The sequence below is a fragment of the Balaenoptera acutorostrata genome, chromosome 10, assembly GCF_949987535.1.
Source record: "Balaenoptera acutorostrata chromosome 10, mBalAcu1.1, whole genome shotgun sequence".
Taxonomy (NCBI): Eukaryota; Metazoa; Chordata; class Mammalia; order Artiodactyla; family Balaenopteridae; genus Balaenoptera; species Balaenoptera acutorostrata.
In genome coordinates, this window is record NC_080073.1 from 42641383 (window position 1) to 42656959 (window position 15577).

General features: G+C 43.7%; 1 protein-coding gene across 3 annotated transcripts in view; it reads right to left on the bottom strand.

Annotated features, from left to right (window-relative positions):
• LARS2 (leucyl-tRNA synthetase 2, mitochondrial) overlaps nt 1-15577 on the bottom strand; it is a 268263-nt gene that overhangs the window by 92723 nt on the left and 159963 nt on the right. For all 3 annotated transcript variants that reach the window (XM_007168883.2, XM_057554822.1, XM_007168882.2), the window contains one exon: nt 4870-4959. In XM_007168883.2, coding sequence (XP_007168945.1) covers nt 4870-4959 — 90 coding nt within the window. The remainder of the gene's footprint in view (nt 1-4869; nt 4960-15577) is intronic.

Consider the following 15577-nt stretch of genomic DNA (forward strand, 5'->3'; position numbering starts at 1 on the left):
ATAATGACTCCAGGTACCTGCAGGCATGCACAGACAGGCACTTATTAAGCACATACTCTGTGCCAGGCACCATCCCAGGCTCTCTACAAGCATTCATCTGTTTTACCCTTGTAACACCCTATGAAGTGGGGAGAAGAGGGTGGTAGGCAGAACAACTGCACCCCAAAGATGTCCACATCCTATGTCATCCAGAATCCAGATGCCCATGTCACTTGCAACCAGTGAATATGTTACCTACATGGCAAAAGGGTCTTTGAAGATATGATTAATAAAGGATTTCGAGATGGGGAGATTAACCTGGATTAACCAGATGGGCCCAAAGTAATGACACAAGCTCTTATAAGAGAAAGAGTAAGGCAGAAGATTCAGAGTCTGAGAAGGAGAGGTGACGATGGAAGCACAGGTCAGAGAGATTTCAAGATGCTACGCTCTGGCTTTGAAGTTGGAGAACAGTCCAAAGTCAATGACAGAAGCAGCCTCCAGAAGCTGGACAAGGCAGGGAAAGAGATTCTCCTCTAACACCTTCAGAATGAAGGCAGCTCTGCCAACATCTTGATTTTTATCCCAGTGAGACCTATTTCATGGACCTGTAAGACAATGAATCTGTGTTGTTTTAAGCGACCCAGTTGGTGGTAATTTGTTACAGCAGCAGCAACGGGAAAGGAATACAGTCTGTTCCCATGAGAGAAGTAGTCAGAGGGAAAATTGGACCAAATTCCCCAGGGGTATGCAGATTGTGAGGCGGGGGGGAGGAGTGTCACACTGACTTGGAAACAACTGGGGAGAAGAGAGACATCTGGAGCCAGTAGCATGGTCATCCTTGTGCAATGGGGGGCCCCAGAAACCCCTTCCATCATGAGAAAAGTTACTCAGCTCCTAAGATGCTGTCTGTGATTGGCTTTGGATCCAACCCAATAGTGATGAGATTAAGCTTCCTACTTGGGTTTGATGTGCTTAGAACTGAAGCAGCATGAACAAACCCGGGGTGTGGAGACAGAGAAGCAAGTGTCCTATGAAGAAATATTATAATAAACATTCAATATATTCAAAAAGTCAGCTTAACTATACAATAAATAGATACAAAAAAATCAAGTGTCTTGTAAAGGGATATTACACAACCAAGGGCTCCATGCAAGAAATGTTTACACTATTACACTAACATGTCACATCATTTCATACCCCGTGCATATAAATAGTAACTATGCAACTGAGGATAGGTAACATTGGCTAATCTAACTGATGCTGTGTACAACTGCTTACACTCTTTAAAGAACTGTTCACTCTTTCCTGTGTTTTACCTGCAGGACGCCCTCTGCTTTGCTGTGGCTTTTTCATGTCTTATAACTTCAATTTTTGTTTGTCCTTCCTGCTATCACTTGGGATTCACAATGTAGCTCATGATCTCTTACTCCCTCTGCCTGGACCCATGGGTGATTCCAGTGTGGAAACCCCTTTTGGGTATAATTATAATCCACCTGAGCAAGGGAGGCTCTTCTGGGAAGGTGTCTGCCAGGCTGCTAGATCAGCACCGAACCTGCTGATTAGAGTGGAAGTCTGATGATTTTCCCACCAATTCTCTTCCTACCCTTTTGCTTTTGGATATTGAATAATGCTGTTAAGAAAAATTATCCAAAACTTAGAAACAGGCAAAAGGTATTGCTCCTTCAGTGTAGGCTGGGATTGGCTAGCAGACCCACATCCCCCAGGGATTATCTGATTGTCTAGGGATGTGTACCTTTGTTTGACTCCCTATTCACTATTGTTTAAGTTATTTTACAGCCCTCCTAGGTGAAAAGAAGAGGTTAACTTGTAGAAAACTCAGAGCTACACAAACGCTTTTTGTCTGAGAGTGATGCAAATGGCTCCCATGCAATGACAATGCAAATGATTTCTGTCTCACAGAAAAGATTGTCCCCAGAATTGTAGGACAGACATTAAGCAGTTTTGATTCTATTAGCAAATTCATTTCAGCACGCCTGTGACCCTATAAACCGCCCTTCCTTGAATTCTCATTTGAACCAGTCTTAACATACAAATGGTTCTCTCACTAATTAATGAGTTGAATAAAATCCTTGACACATATTCATTTTTTTTTTTTTTTTTCACATATTCATTTTATATTTGTATGGGAGTCATATTTTTAACTTCTGAAAATAATGCTTTAACAACACAAAAGGTCTGTTGCAGTCAGCACTTTGGCCAGGTACTCGTCTCTCACCACTCCTCACCTAACGGGGCTCTGGGCAGAGGAACAGCTATGGTGTGTTAAGAAATTAAATTGACCCAGGAGGCTCTACAGTGGTTAAACATCAGTATGACTCAGTTCCACAAAGTTCTCACTCTCAATTTATCCCAAATGTTAATGGGGATGGAATAGTCTCTTTAAAAAAACAAACATAACAACATAATATTTTAAACAACCAATATTTTAATAACCTTAATTTAAAGATGAGAGTGGGTTAGGGATTGTATATGCTGTACAATGGTTCTCACAGTGTGGTCCATAAACCTCTGGGGTCCCTGAGATCCCTGCAAGGGGTCTGCAGGTCAAAACTATTTTCATTATAATAATAATGCATGGGTACAACATTCATTCAAAGTGTAAAATAGGCCAACACATTTTAAAATATCAGAGTACAAAAAGTTCATTGATATTTAGATTCAACATTGCAACTGACCTTTAAGAACCCACCACTTGTTGAGTTTTGGTGTAGTATCAAAGGAGAATATTCATAATTATCTGCAATGGTTATTAAAATACTTCTCCACTTTTAGCAGGTTCTGTTAATTAGTTCTTCTGGTATTTACTATTATAACTTTAAGTAATAAAATTGTACTACCTCAAGTTTGATATATTATCTTTATTATTTTTTAATTATAATTATCATTTTTGGCTGAGTTGGGTCTTCATTGTTGAGTGTGGGCTTTTTCTACCTGTGGCAAGCTGGGGGCTACTCTTTGTTGCGGTGCGCGGGCTTCTCATTGTGGTGGCTTCTCTCGTTACAGAGCACGGGCTCTAGGCGCATGGGCTTCAGTAGTTGTGGCACGTGGGCTCAGTAGTTGTGGCTCATGGGCTCTAGAGCGCAGGCTCAGTAATTGTGGCACACGGGCTTAGTTGCTCCACGGCACGTGGGATCTTCCCGGACCAGGGATTGAACCCATGACCCCTGCATTGGCAGGCGGATTCTTTTTTTTTTTTTTTTTAAATAAGATTTAATTTTATTTATTTTTTTTGGCTGCATTAGGTCTTCGTTGCTGCGTGCAGGCTTTCTCTAGTTGTGGTGAGCAGGGGCTACTCTCTGTTGTGGTGTGAAGGCTTCTCCTTGCAGTGGCTTCTCTTGTTGCGGAGCACAGGCTCTAGGCGCACAGGCTTCAGTAGTTGTGGCACATGGGCTCAACAGTTGTGGCATGCGGGCTCTAGAGCGCAGGCTCAGTAGTTGTGGCGCATGGGTTTAGTTGCTCTGTGGCATGTGGGATCTTCCCGGACCAGGGATCGAACCCATGTCCCCTGCATTGGCAGGTGGATTCTTAACCACTGTGCCACCAGGGAAGTCCCTGATATACTATCTTTAGACAGTTCTCCTGACCCTCTACCATGTAATATGAGATATTCAGCACGGTCATACAGCCTTCCTCCCACCTGACCCCTATTCTAGTTTTTGCTACCTTTGTTAACTTTAACTTTAATAGCTACCTTTCAACTTAAAAAAAAAAATAGACATAAATCTCTAATTCTCCATCTATGACTCCTTGTTATAAAAGATGTAGGGATCATCTCACGCTTGCTTCTACTTCTCTTCCCCAATTTCACCTCCTGATTTTTGTTAGCTATATTATTTTTTATGTTGTCAAGGTTTAAGACATTTTGTGTTATTCTCATATTCTAAACTGAGCCTTCTATATGAGTCTCTATACTGATTGTAAAATGTTTTATATTTAAAACATAATGATATTATAAGTACTATTCTTTGCAAGATGAAGCAGTGTGATGTGACCCACAGAAAAGTAAATATAATTCTATGTCATTAAATCCCTCTGGTCAAAGGAGAACATCTGAAGTATAATGGTACAATGAGTTTTCTACTTGGTACTTCTGAATTTTCTAGACCAGTGCTATCTGGTACTTTTCTTATGTGGAAGCATATTCTGTTATGATGGGAATGTTTTATATCTTTGCTGTCCAACACTAGCTACCAGCACATGAATGTGGCTAGTATGACTGAGGACCTGAATTTTTAATATTATTTAATCTTATTTACTTTAAATTTAAATTTCAAAAACCACATGCAGCTAATGGCTATCATCACACTGGACGGTGCAGTTCTAGGCCATGTGATGATACTCTTTCTCTCAACTCCCACCATCTAAGGCTTATCTACTATTACTGACCTCCTGTTTTAAGAAGCATTCCATTTCTTGGGAGGCCACTAGTGTGGGCACTGTGCTTGTTGTTCTTTAAATATTACCTTTCTCTTCCCAAGACCCGGCAAGGAAGATATTATCACCCATCAGCAGATGAGAAACCATGATTCCTAAAGGTTGTCACCAGCCGGCACACATCTATGAGAGGTAGCTAGGATTTGAGAAACGTGTTCCTCCTAAGCCTCCTTGACTTCATTACAGACATTGTTATGTGCTGGGAATTCAAGGGTGAAAGAAGCTCAAGCCCTGTCCTGGAGGCACCAAAATAAGCCAGACAGTAGTTACTCTCTGGGCCTGCTGTGATTGATTTCATGAATGTGAGGTTGTGTTCATTTTCACTGTTACTGTGCAAATAGGGTTTATTTTATTCCTTATTTAACAATGATGTCTTCTAAGAAGATGGAGAAGGTTTATAGAATCTTAAAAGCATAGCTAACTTTAACTTACCTCTTTTTGATAGGCCAGTCCAGCTTCATAGAGTTTAATAAAGAGACACTGAGTCCATTTGTAGTAATCTGGTAAACACGTGGTTATTTCCTGCCAAAGAGGGGGAAAATCAGGTATAGGCCATTGTAAATATCCCCTCTCCCAACGTATGCATGAGCTTTGCAATTCAATTTTGAAAAGCAATCACACTGCAAAAATATTTATCAACCTATAATATTTTTACCAATTTGCAAAGTAAGGGAAGAAGCAATTTATTCTGGGAAGAGAGATGTTATCGAAAGCCACCCTCACCTTTCCCAGGGCATGTTTAATGATGAGAAACTCGACATAAGTCTTTTGTACAGCACTACCCCCCATGTATGCAAGTAATAGCTGAATTACATTGTACAAAATTGGGTACTCCCATTTTTGTCAGCATAAACATATTTGGGGGGCCAAAAAGCTAATTCATAAACGTAGTTCATTTTAGAAGCAATCACAAAATTCAAGAAGAATATTTGCCTGCTTTGGTATGATCCTCACTGGAAAACAAACCTGTGTTTCTATATACAACTGGGGACTGGTACCTCTTTTAGACTCATTATATTCCATTTATCCCATTATGTGAATCATGCTGTAGTCTACTTAGGAAGGCCCATTAAAAAGCATTATCAAATATTAAACTTAGTGAGAAATCACCTGGCTTGTATTTTGAAGCTTAATTTTATTTAAGCTTATTTTCTGTCCTGAAAACACATGTGCTATAGAATCTTTAAAATCAGGTTTAATTAATTAATTAACCAATAACGTTTGCAGTTGAGGAAGTCAAGTAAGCATAAAAACCTCTACACTGTCACACCGTTTCTCTTCTAGTGCTCTTCTTTCACTTCAAAAAAGAGCTAACAGAGAAATGGATGTAGGGCAGGGGACATTTCAAATGGTTCCATTCATCATGGGCTATTAACAGAGGCATACTTCCTTCTATCAGAAATGCAAACAATCCAGTCTTTCTTCAGATGAGTAAATGAGGAGAGAGTTTAAAGCCAAGGACAGGAGGGTAAGTGTAGCAGGAACTGAGCAAGGTGTCAGGTAAACTCCTGCTGTCCCCAGTGGGTGATATTTCTTATGTGAGATTCCTGGGTCCTTTTATATGCTGTTCTGTAATAATAGCGGAGTAATAGCACTTAGAAAACAAATAACTCAACTCTGATCACTGGCTCCACTTGCCCCTACAAGGCAGGGAGTGAACAATGAGCCAGTCGAACAGCTCTGCCCACACCGTAGCTGTCCCCTGCCAACGCCAAAGCCGTGATTTCTGAGCCATGTGCACACACAGCCTATACCAGCTCCCGAGGCTCCACGGACATCAAGTCTGCAGGGCGTCGGACACAAAGCACTTCACCAATGCAAGAATCAGACCAGCACACTGTGGGCAGGCTTGCTCCCCCAAACCTCCAAATTCATCCTCATCCCATCATCTTTTCCTCACCAGCTAGCCCCCCTGCAAGCCTGGCACAGAACTCATTTTCCTGACAAGCAACTTACAAAACCCAGGGCAGGGGCTACGTTTCGTCTGTTTCATTTTGCTTATCATGTACGCTTAGGCCCCGACACATCAAGGCACCCCCAAATTGGTGTTGAACAAAGAATAAACAAAATAGATATAGGGATGTCTGCATGTCGAATTAAATTTGTATTCCTCATGGAGATTTCACAAACTAAATTCAAATTACACAGGTCTGCAAGATGAACTGGAATAGGGAATGGGGTGGGGGTGAGGGGAATGCGGTGGAAATATTCCCAGACCTTGTTAGGGTAGGTATGTTCTTTAAAATTCTTATCCAGTAGAGGTCTAAAGAAATAGGTGAAGCAAATATGACATAAAGAAATAGGTGAAGCAAATATGACAAAATAATGACAACTGTTAAATCTAGGGGTTGGGCTCTTTTCTCTATTTTTCTATATATTTAAGTTTTTCAAAACAAAATATCAAAATACTCCTAATGAATAGGTATATGTATGTATGTATATACATATGTATTTTCTCAGCCCCTGAATCTGTTTCCATAGATTGAGAGTAAAAATTACACAGCAATGGAGCATGATAATCTTCACTTAGGTTTGTAGTTTTGAAATTTACTTTTATCTAAAATAGAAAAAAGATGATAGATCCAGTCAGGGGGAGAAAAAAACAAGATTATCCAACCACGCATTAGCCCACTTTCAGTCAGACGGGTGATGCAAAGTGCATTGTCTTTGGAAGTGTCAGCTCCAAGGTGAGATGAGGTGGGTGGGGTACAGGCCCCCTCTTTCACTCTGCCTTCAAACTTGGGTCTGACCTGTTTTATTTATATTGTGTTTTTGCACATGTCATTTGAAGAAAAAGTAACATCAGCTGCTAAAAGAGTACAGCTCGAAAACCACGGCTCCAGAACCGTCATTCCAATCCCAACAGAACTGTTTCAACTCATGTTTACCTCACTTGCACTGCCCCTCCTACTGAAGTGTTGGAGTCTCCTGCCTAGAGGAGGCTGGGGACGTCCTGGGGACAGGAACCTCGCCCCTGCCCATTTATTCCCATCTGCTGCACACAGGGCCCAGCCACGACCCTCAGTACTGCCCACTCCATGAAGAAATGCCAGAGCAGGAGTCCAGTCTCACAAGAACCATAAACATGGTAGGTCAGAGACCCTGCTCGGAAAAGTATTTCCTGAGAAAGTCAAAGAGCCTTTCTGGAACCTCCCTTGATTTGCTGATTTAAAAAAAAAAAAAAAAAACCCGAACAGCTATTTCTAGTCTTCTAATGTCTCATCTCAGTAAAAATCATCAAACACATCTTTCTGAAATTAAACTGCTTAAAAGCTTTAACTGTAGTCAACTGGCTAGAAATTGAGAGACTCCCTTTTCAGGCTTTGGGAACTAATTTAAAACCCAGCCCTGTAGACAAAGGTCTTCTGGGGTTTCAGCACCCACAAAGATGTTAAGACCCCTTCCTTCCTTTTCCTAAAGCAGGGATTCTCAACGGGGAAACTTTTGCTCCCCAGGTATGACTGGAAACATTGCTGTTTTTGACAACTGTGATGGGGGTGAGGGTGGGGGGACCTGTCAATTGCATCTAGTGGGTGGAAGTCAGGGATGCTGTTAAAACCCTACAATGCTCAAGACAGCCCCTGGAACAAAAAATTATCCAGCCCCAAATGCCAATAATGTCAAAGGGAGAAACCCTACTCGAAGGATTTCAATCTTTTTAGTCTGAGTCTGTAACCACAGATTAAGGGGAATGAGCCAAGCAACTCTGGAGGGCAGTCCATAAAAATGATAAAACGTCCTTGGGAAGAGTGGAAACGGGAGTAAATTAACTTAGGTTTCCCTCTCCAGCTGGTGTGACCCCATCTCCGTTGAGCACATCATGCAACGCAGGTGGGAACGCTGCACGATGCAGCCACCGGCCCTTCCACCAACGCTGAGACCAACCAGAGGGGAGATCTGGCAATTGGGGTGCCGGCAGACACAGGTCTGAAACTGTTAGGCACACATAATGCTACTCACTGGGAAAGAGTGACTGCCTTTATGAACTAAATTTTAAATCATTCAATATACCTCCGAGTAGCTGTCTGACTTGGAAAATCTCCTGTAATAAATTCATGTAATAAATTTCCTATTTTGAAGTTAGAGAGGCATACAGTTTTTCTTGACACAACATCAGTTTATCCCCGCCCATGAAAGAGTTGTTGAACAAAATGTTTAAAGATCATCCTTTGGAATCCAGCCCACAGTACCCAAATGTCTAGGCCCAGCCCTGCCTGTCCTCCAGAGGGAAGCCCTACGTCTGCGGGCGGGGATTCTTGTCCCCAAGCTGTGGGACGGCACCATCTTGGTAAGACTTCTCAGTGAGACCACCAGAGGAGTCAAACGAGGGCTGTTCCCTGTGTTCCCAAATCCCTTTTCATTCCTGTGCCTTCCTTGCCCTGCTTTCCAAATAAGCCAACACCTACGTGAATGCATCCTTGTTTTTAAAACAAAAAGTCAGGTAATTCAAAGTTATAGCTCCAAAAGCAACTGCAATTCGGCCACGCTGCACATAGATCTATATAAAGATGTCAACTTTTATAACTCCCTGAGCTCTAGAAAGTGCAATCTAGCTGCCAAGAGACCAAACTTATGCATCTGGAATCTCAACTAGACTCATTCCTCCACACTGTTTTAGCATTAGAAATATTTTGCACATTCACAGCCAAACCCAGGGCCCAACAGAGAAGGTGACACTCCCCCAGAACACAAGCAAGGATCAAAACGTGAACCTTTGAGGCCTGCCACCCACACCTCAGTGACTGTACAGATTAATAACCAAGCCAGCCTTGCCAGGACTGCCTGCACACAGTGCTCGGCAATGGCCAGGAGAAGGCCGAGGTGCAGACGTCCACCGGATCGTCCCTGAGAGAAAACAGCATTTGATCTGTGAAGGTGACTGACTGCTGTGTACCTCACTGAGGTCTCCTCAGGCTGACACTCCTTGCTCCAGGAAAAGAGAGAGAGAGTGATCCAAGGGAAGGATAACCCACTTTGCAGCCATTTGACTGGGTTCAAGTCCTTGCATCATCATTAGCCTTGTAGCCACAGCTGAGTTTCCCTGTCTAGAAGAGAGGGGTGATGAGGTCTGTCAGAGGGGCTGTAAGGACAAACGTGATGATGTGTGTAAAGCACACGCTGGGCACACATGAGGGATCGATGGTGCCACTTCCGTTGCTTGACCCAGAGTGTGTGACGAGAGGAGTGAGGCTGGCTGCATCAGCACAGCCCTCTCAGAGGCGGCTGATGCCCTCATTGGGCTACTGGGACAGGGCGAAAGGCAGAGGAAGGGACTGGGGGCAGAAGAGCTTGCCATCACCATCCCTTACCAAATGTTGGCTTTCTGACTAAAAAGAGATAGTGCTTATGAGGGGAAGACCAAAACACATGACCCCGACAGAGAAATCCACACCAGGCTGCTCCCAGTCACCTCTGGTGGCAATGCCCACCGCAGGGAGAGCCAGCAAGGTCACTTCCTAGCCCCACCTTTCTGCTCTGGCAGGATTTAGCTGGGTCTTTGTTACTTGCTCCCATTGCACTTTTGACAGTGATTGGTCCCAGATCACAGAACCACTCAAAGCCATCGTGCATGTAATTTGCACTGCAATCTCACAATGTTTAGGTCAGCTATCAGGATTGAAGAAAATGAAGCAAACCAAAACCTGAGGCAACATTTTATCAAGTCAGTCATTCGGTGGCCGTGTACACCGGGAAAATAAACGCAGTAAGAAAGGTGAGCCACCACCATGCATCACAGTTTCCAGCATCGTCTCCCCTCTCCTCATTCTCACCAGAGCCTTCTGCCTCCAAAACAACCAATCTTGTAAACAGAGGAGGGAGGGGGGTACTCACATACCTTTTCTGTGCATTTCTATCATTTGCTCTTTACTGCAACGGATCAAAAGGAAATGTATGGTAATGGCCTTGCCTTTTATTCCTTCCCAGGTTCTCTAATTCTGAAGGGGAGGGGTTCTGAAAGCAGAGCACAGCTTAAAGGCTGGAGAAACCTGCCTCAGGATTCATACTGCACAGCTTAGGAGTAAATATATATCCTGCATCAGATGTTCCTCACTGGTGATGGTTCAAGGTTCCAGTCCACAGCTCAGTGCACCTGCTGTGTTGGAAGAAGGGAGAGGGAGGCTCACCAGAAAAATCTGCCGGAATAGGACATGTATGGCCACCCCCGCACGAAGTCCTCTAAACTTAGCACTGGCTCTCAAACTTGGTTGCACCTTGAAATGGAGCTTTAAAGGTTACTGGTGCCTAGTTCTCACCCCACCCCCAGAAATTTCATGTGCTGCCAGGGTGGAGAACCACTGCAGAGAGGTTCTTCCCAAATACATCTCCCTCCCAAATTCTGCATGAAGTGACAGGGTCCTCTGTCCTGCCCTTGTGTCTTCATGGAACTTAATGAACTGGGCTTCGACAGGAGCTAAGGGCACAATGTAGTCCATACGAGATTTCTAACAAGGGCCCCCAGTGCACTGTGCTAAGAAGGGTCTCTCCAGGAGCCTGTCCTGGGTTCAAACCCTTCCTGTGCGCCTCAGGCCTGCCCCAACACAGATTCTCTTCGTCCTTACAGTCAATCGTCACTCTCTGTTTTCACAAAACAAACATAAGAAAACAATAAGAAATAACCACCTCCACCCAACAGACACAGAAACTTGATTAGGTAACTACTGTGCTCAATGATCATCTGTTTAAAAATACAAGGCTGTCTGACAGCTCAGCCCTCTTCCCAGAGGAGACTTGGTTCTGGAAGGGAAGCTGCAGAAAACCAACAAGAGTGGCCTGGCCTTCCCCTGGGGCTTCACAGGAAGAGATACGGGGGAAGGTGACTAATTCCTCACTTAGAGGCTCCTAAAGGATCCTCAGGCAGGAGGGGGCATAGAGAGTGGAGGCAGACCGCGCAGCACAGCCCTGGCTTGGAGTCTTAATCAGTAAATAACAGGACACATTTGTACACGGCTCTGTGCTCCCAAACTGCTCCTCCCGCTCTCCCCTCCTCTCCTCTCCCATCCCACGCCCCACGGTGGCGCTGTGAAGCGGTGCCACGAATGCTGCTTTACACACGAGGAAACGGCACCTCAGTGAGGAGGGGGTGGCCTGCCTAACGCTGCCCAGCTTTTGGGTGGCGGAATCAAGACAGGAACCCAGGTCTCTGGGCTCAGAGGGGCACCAGGCAGTGAAACAGCACCTTGGAAAGTACAGCCAGGCTGTGCCCAGACTGACTCAAATGTGTGCTCCCAGGAGGTCTGGGTAAATCAAGCAGGAGGAACAGGCTGGAGCACTCTTAGATAAAGGAATACCGCAGTGAATCTTCTTTTAGGAATAACAACAGCAGTAATAATTGCAAACATTTACCAGGCGCTGCCTAGTACTGGGTCCCATTTTGGCAGTTTAGAAACATCTCAGTTAGTTCTTATTATGATGCAAGCAGTCAGTTATTACGGTTATCAAATGTAGACTTGACATCCCTGCTTAAAATTGCAATTAACCCCTGGCCGTCCTGTCCCCCACCCCTTACCTTGCTCCACTTTTTTATTTCTGTAGCGTTTATGACCTCCTAACATACTATATTATTTACTTATTTATTATGTTTATTGCCTATCTTTGTCTCCCCTCCTCCCACTCCCAGTCAACTGTAAGGTTCCTTCATTAAAGAAAGAATTTTTGTCGGGGAGTTTCCTGGCGATCCAGTGGTTAGGACTTGGCGCTTTCACTGTCATGGCCCAGGTTCAATCCCTGGCCTGGGAACTAAGATCCCAGAAGCCGCGTGGTGCGGGCAAAAAAAAAAAAGTTTTTGTCTTTTTTCCTCCCACTGATATATTCCAAGAGCTTAGAACAGTACCTGGTACAATGGATGTTTAATAAAACGGCTGCTGAATGAATAAATCATTTTACCTTTCAGAAAACTGAGTCTCTAAGTAACTTGTTTAAGATCACATAGCCAAGTAGGAGGCAAAATTAGGATCCAAACATGTGTCTGAGTGACTTGATGACTGTACGACCCCGAATGATTTCTTCCCCTCAGTGTCAGCCCAACTTTTGTAAGACTTTCACGCTAGATCTTTTCAAACACGGAAAGCCACATGAACCAAACACACACTACATGTAGTTAAACTTCTGTTATAAATGTTCACATAGCTGTCTTTCTATTGAATATTTGTACAAGTTGCACTAAAGCTAGACATAATGAAATATTTTAAATGTTATATCCTTGACTTTCATAAAAACTATATATAATTTTTAATGACATGGGAACATGACAGTTGATACAAAATGGAGTATGTTTTATGGTTTCAACTATATAAGGGAAAAATGATAAGAATACTAGAAAAAATGCCAACATATAAACAAACATTGGGTTGCCTCAGGATGACACTGATGATTGTGGGTGATTTTCTTAAAATTATAAAGTTTTCTGAACTTCACTGATGCTGTATAGTGATTGTGTTTTACTCTGGGAATTCGCCTATGGTTTTACAGTCCTAGAAAACCTTTAGATTCAAAGGAAGAAGAAAACCAAAGAGCTAGGTCTACAGCAATGGGACCCTTGCCCTGGTGAGGAGCTTTCCAACATACTTGGAATACACACCTCGAGACTCACACAGAAGAGTTTAAAGGAACTAGAGATGGCCCATCTACAGACAGATGTCCTGGGGTCACAAAGGGGCATCCACATGGCCACCTCCAAGGCCCCCAGACAACCTTAGTAAGTATCCATATAACCAATTCCAACAACCCAGGCTCCAAAGGGAAGGATCTGGCCTAAAGGCAGAACCACAGGGGAATATAACGGGGGAGGAGGGCTCACTGTCCACAATCTCTAGGTAAGAGGCCTAGGATGGCCTACCCACCTTCTAAGTTGCTATTATAAGGGTGTAAAGGGCCAGGTAGACACCTTTGCCTGCGAGTAATGAGCAAGAGTGGGGTGGGGGCAGGGCATGCAGTGTCCTGGAATCAGGAGGTTAGGGCTCAGATCCCACCTAGGGGCCATGTGATACAAAGCAAGTGACTTGTCCATATCTGTACCTCATTTTCCCCATAAGTTGTGGCAAGTGGCCTCTAAGAGGGACCTCAATGATCCCTGCCTCCTGGTATTCTCACCCTTATGTTATCCCCTTCCTTCGAGTGTGGGCTGAGCCCTAGATACTTGCTTCTAACAAATAGAATATAGCAAGTAAGGGGATGTCACTTCCAAGATTAGGTTACAAAGGGACTGTGGATCTGTCTTGGCCGTTGTTCTCTTTGTCTCTTTCTCACTCTCTCTTGCTCTGAAAAAAGCCAACTGCCATGCTGTGGGCTGCCCTATGGAGGCTCATGTGGCAAGGAACTAAGGTAGGCTTCTGCCAGCAAATGCAAGGAACCAGCCCTCAGTCCAGCAGCTAAAAACCACATGAGTGAGCTTGGAAGCAGATCCCACCAAAGCCGAGCCTTCAAATGATACCTCAGCCTTGGCCTTGATGGCAGCCTTATGAGGGACCCCGTGCCAGAGGACACAACTAAGCCATGCCTGGATTCCTATCCCACAGAAATGATGAAATAATAAATACTTATTGTTTCAAGCTACTAAGTTCTGGGGCAATTTGTTATGCAGCAAATAGATAACTAATACATTTGTAGAAGGAGCCAATAATTGGACCAAATCCTGGGATAGACACGAAGATTAAATGAGAAAATGTTGGTAATGTACTTGGCAAATGCGTAGCACACAGATGAGAGGAGAATGGTGATGCCAGGGGCCCCAGGGGTATCTAAGGATCATCCGCTCCCTTCCCCACAGTGTTGGGGTGGAATCAGTCTGCTGTTCAGGCCACAAGGGAATGAAAGGGAGGCCTCGTGCACCATGCTCCTGCTTGGCTGAGTCTTCTTCTTTTTTTAAAAAAATTTTTTAATTTAATTTTACTTGTTTTTTTTTGTTTGTTTTTTTTTTTTAAAGGTTTTATTTATTTATTTATTTATTTATTTATGGCTGTGTTGGGTCTTCGCCTCTGTGCGAGGGCTTTCTCCAGTTGTGGCAAGCGGGGCCACTCTTCATCGCGGTGCGCGGGCCTCTCATTATCGCGGCCTCTCTTGTTGTGGAGAACAGGCTCCAGACGCGCAGGCTCAGTAATTGTGGCTCACGGGCCTAGTTGCTCCGTGGCATGTGGGATCTTCCCAGACCAGGGCTCGAACCCGTGTCCCCTGCATTGGCAGGCAGATTCTCAACCACTGCGCCACCAGGGAAGCCCCTACTTGTTTTTTTTATACAGCAGGTTCTTATTAGTCATCAATTTTATACACATCAGTGTATACATCTCAATTCCAATCTCCTAATTCATCCCACCAAAACCCTCACCCCCCCCCGCCACTTTCCCCCCTTGGTGTCCATACGTTTGTTCTCTACATCTGTGCCTCATTCCCTGCCCTGCAAACTGGTTCATCTGCACCATTTTTCTAGGTTCCACATATATGCGTTAATATATGACATTTGTTTTTCTCTTTCTGACTTACTTCACTCTGTATGACAGTCTCTACATCCATCCACGTCTCAACAAATGACCCAATTTCGTTCCTTTTTACGGCTGAGTAATATTCCATTGTATATATGTACCACGACTTCTTTATCCATTCGTCTGTTGATGGGCATTTAGGTTGCTTCCATGACCTGGCTATTGTAAATAGTGCTGCAGTGAACACTGGAGTGCATGTGTCTTTTTGAATTATGGTTTTCTCTGGGTATATGCCCAGTAGTGGGACTGCTGGATCATATGGTAATTCAATTTTTAGTTTTTTAAGGAACCTCCATACTGTTGTCCATAGTGGCTGTATCAATTTACATTCCCACCAAAAATGCAAGAGGGTTCCCTTTTCTCCACACCCTCTCCAGTGTTTGTTTGTAGATTTTCTGATGATGCCCATTCTAACTGGTGTGAGGTGATACCTCATTGTAGCCTTGATTTGCATTTCTCTAATAACTAGTGATGCTGAGTAGCTTTTCATGTGCTTCTTGGCCATCTGTATGTCTTCTTTGGAGAAATGGCTATTTAGGTCTTCTGCCCATTTTTGGATTGGGTTGTTTGTTTTTTTAATATTGAGCTGCATGAGCTGTTTAGATATTTTGGAGATTAATTGTTTGTCCGTTGATTCATTTACAAATATTTTCTCCCATTCTGAG